Consider the following 2566-nt stretch of genomic DNA (forward strand, 5'->3'; position numbering starts at 1 on the left):
GGGGTGGGGTGGGGGTGACTGGTATTGCTTTTTTCTCTCAATAGGTCACCCAGCATACAAATCCTAATCAACCACTAGGCGTGCACTTCACGTTCTCCTGTCTGAGTAAGTCACTAATCAGGTCAACCAAAACACGGTTACTCAAACACATAACACTGAGCCACTTTGTTCTGGTTAACGGTACAGCAAATTGAACACACAAACACACGCGAGACTTATAACAACACCAACGGGTCTTGGGGCTCCAAAGATCAAAATCAAATCCTTGTGCTTATAGATCTATTGATTGGCGTTATCGATTCAACATTCCGTTTTGGCACGAGCTGTCTCTCCGCGGGACCTCTGTCGGCTCACTAATCTCTCTATTTGGCACGTTTAGGACCACCAGTATGGCTTTGTAACGTCTCAATAATTCAGCTTAAGATCCAGAGACAAAAGGTTGTATAAAACAATGATGTATGAGAAATAGAACCTTTTAGTTTTGCAACGCTGTCGTGATTCAGCAAAGGTCAAAGAGACAAAAGACTGTATAAATGTCTGACAAATAGAACCTTATGACCCCGAAAGTACGTCACGCCGCCCTTGCAATGCAAATGTCTTCCTTATCAATCATGTCCTTAATCGCTCTCACAATAGAACCCTTTAAAAAATATGTTTTAATAATTGGATGAGTCTTTAAATGAAAAAGAGGCTTTTAGATTTAAAACTAATCTAGCAGACAACATAGGGTTTTGGAAACCGTTATCTATAATTTGTCTCAACGTGTAGGGCCGAAAATACCAGTTTTCACCAGGCTGCAAATGCCTGGAGAGAGAAAGTTGTTCAGAGATACAAGTAGATAGGGATGACAACAGAGTGTACTTTATGAAGTATTATTTACATCTCTTTTTAATATAGAAAATAGCACCTGAGGTCCAAAGAAAGTTCCCATATGGTATTTTGTGATTTATACAGATTGTTTGATTTTGGTTTTCTTTAATTACAAAGTAAGTTTTGAGTTAGGATAAAGAACGAAAGAAAGCCTTGGTCAACAAAGTAAAAAATTATCGAGAAGAGAATCCTTACGTATAATTTATTCTCCTCAACAACTCGCATAGTGTGGTCTCGTCGAGGAAATTTTCGCGAACTGTGTTTTTCTACCCTATGATTGGCATGGTGAGTCCGTGCGTGCAGTCGTCTGTCTGGAAGTCGGACCCGACACAGTTGTGGCACCACAGGAAATGGTCCGGGTCTACGCGTTGCTTGATGGCCTTGAGCTTGCAGTAGTTGGTCATGCTGCCCCAGAACATGGTCTTCCAGTCTGTCAAGTCCTCGTCACACTCATTGAAGTACACACCTGTAGCCACCTTCCTCAAGCTCAAACCCAGCCTCCTGGACATGTCGATGTACGCGCTACCGTTGAGGACTTTGGAGCTATCCCAGCTGACCCCACATGACAAGGACATTAGTCCAGACCGGAAGTACGGGTTCACAGGGGTCGTTTCCGGTTGAACTTTACTGGCAGCGCCGCCTATCAGAGCTCCAGTACAGCCGCCTCGGGTCAGGTCAAGATGTATGAAGATGTCGACCAGCTCGTCCAGTTTCTTCTCGTCGGTTATCGTGGACGGCTGCACGAACGTGTTCACGATATACGTGTTGCTGTAAGCCGCGTCTATAGCCGTCTTCTCGTAGCCCAAGAACGTGGGATAGCTAATGTCCTTTCTCGTGACCTGATTCCCGCTGACGTTGAAGTTGAGAAGAGCATCGATATCTTTGTTGCAAGGGTCGCTATCGGATCCAAAGTGATTAAAAAAGACCGTCAAGACTTCTGAGTAAATCGTGTTAGGAATACTATCCCCAGACAGCATGAAATACCCACCCCAGTTGGGACACAACTTGGCAACTTCCCTCAGAACAAACTTCAGCGTCTCCCTACCGAAACTATCAACAGTCCCAGCTTTGAGAATCCACTGAGCTTGTACATTACGGAACCTCTCAGGGGCGTAGTGAAGTTTGAAAGTGAAAGTCAACACCGCACCCCACGTGCCTCCCCCACCACCTCTGATAGCCCAGAACAAAGACGTATCGTTAGTCCGTGTGACTGACCCATCGAGTTCAATGGCCGAGGTCCCCATCTCGGACACGGTCAGTATCCGGCCGTCTACAGTGACCAGGGTGGCCTCTAGGAGATTGTCCACTGCCAGTCCGAGTGTCCGAGTCATAGGGCTGTGACCTCCGCCCTGTGTGTAGCCGCCCATAGCTACAGTGTGAGCGCTGCCACCCACAATAACACGACCCACTGTCTTGTTATTCTCTACCGTCTGGATCTTGCTTACCTGAGGAAGGGAAGGGGAAGAAGGAGGGCGTGAGTCTGGGTTAGTTATTGATGTGAGAGAGGTAAGTCGGGGAGAGTTAATGCTGTGAGGGTTGAATTGACATGGTTGAGTCGGAGGGAGTTGAAATTGCGACAGGGTGGTCGTAATATGATGATGGTGACGACGACGAAGACGACGACGACGACGACGACGATGATGATGATGATGATGATGATGATGATGATGATGATGATGATGCTGATGATGGTGAG

At 46.3% G+C, this 2566-nt stretch overlaps 1 protein-coding gene across 1 annotated transcript in view; it reads right to left on the reverse strand.

The window, feature by feature from the left end:
* Positions 1-1055: 1055 nt before the first annotated feature.
* Positions 1056-2566, reverse strand: part of LOC101856301 (uncharacterized FAD-linked oxidoreductase ARB_02478) — a gene marked incomplete at its 5' end in the record, with an annotated part of 5165 nt that continues 3654 nt past the window's right edge. The window contains 1 exon segment of the mRNA XM_013089784.1: positions 1056-2315. Coding sequence (XP_012945238.1) covers positions 1137-2315 — 1179 coding nt within the window.

Source organism: Aplysia californica, unplaced genomic scaffold (genome assembly GCF_000002075.1).
Source record: "Aplysia californica isolate F4 #8 unplaced genomic scaffold, AplCal3.0 scaffold01044, whole genome shotgun sequence".
NCBI lineage: Eukaryota > Metazoa > Mollusca > Gastropoda > Aplysiida > Aplysiidae > Aplysia > Aplysia californica.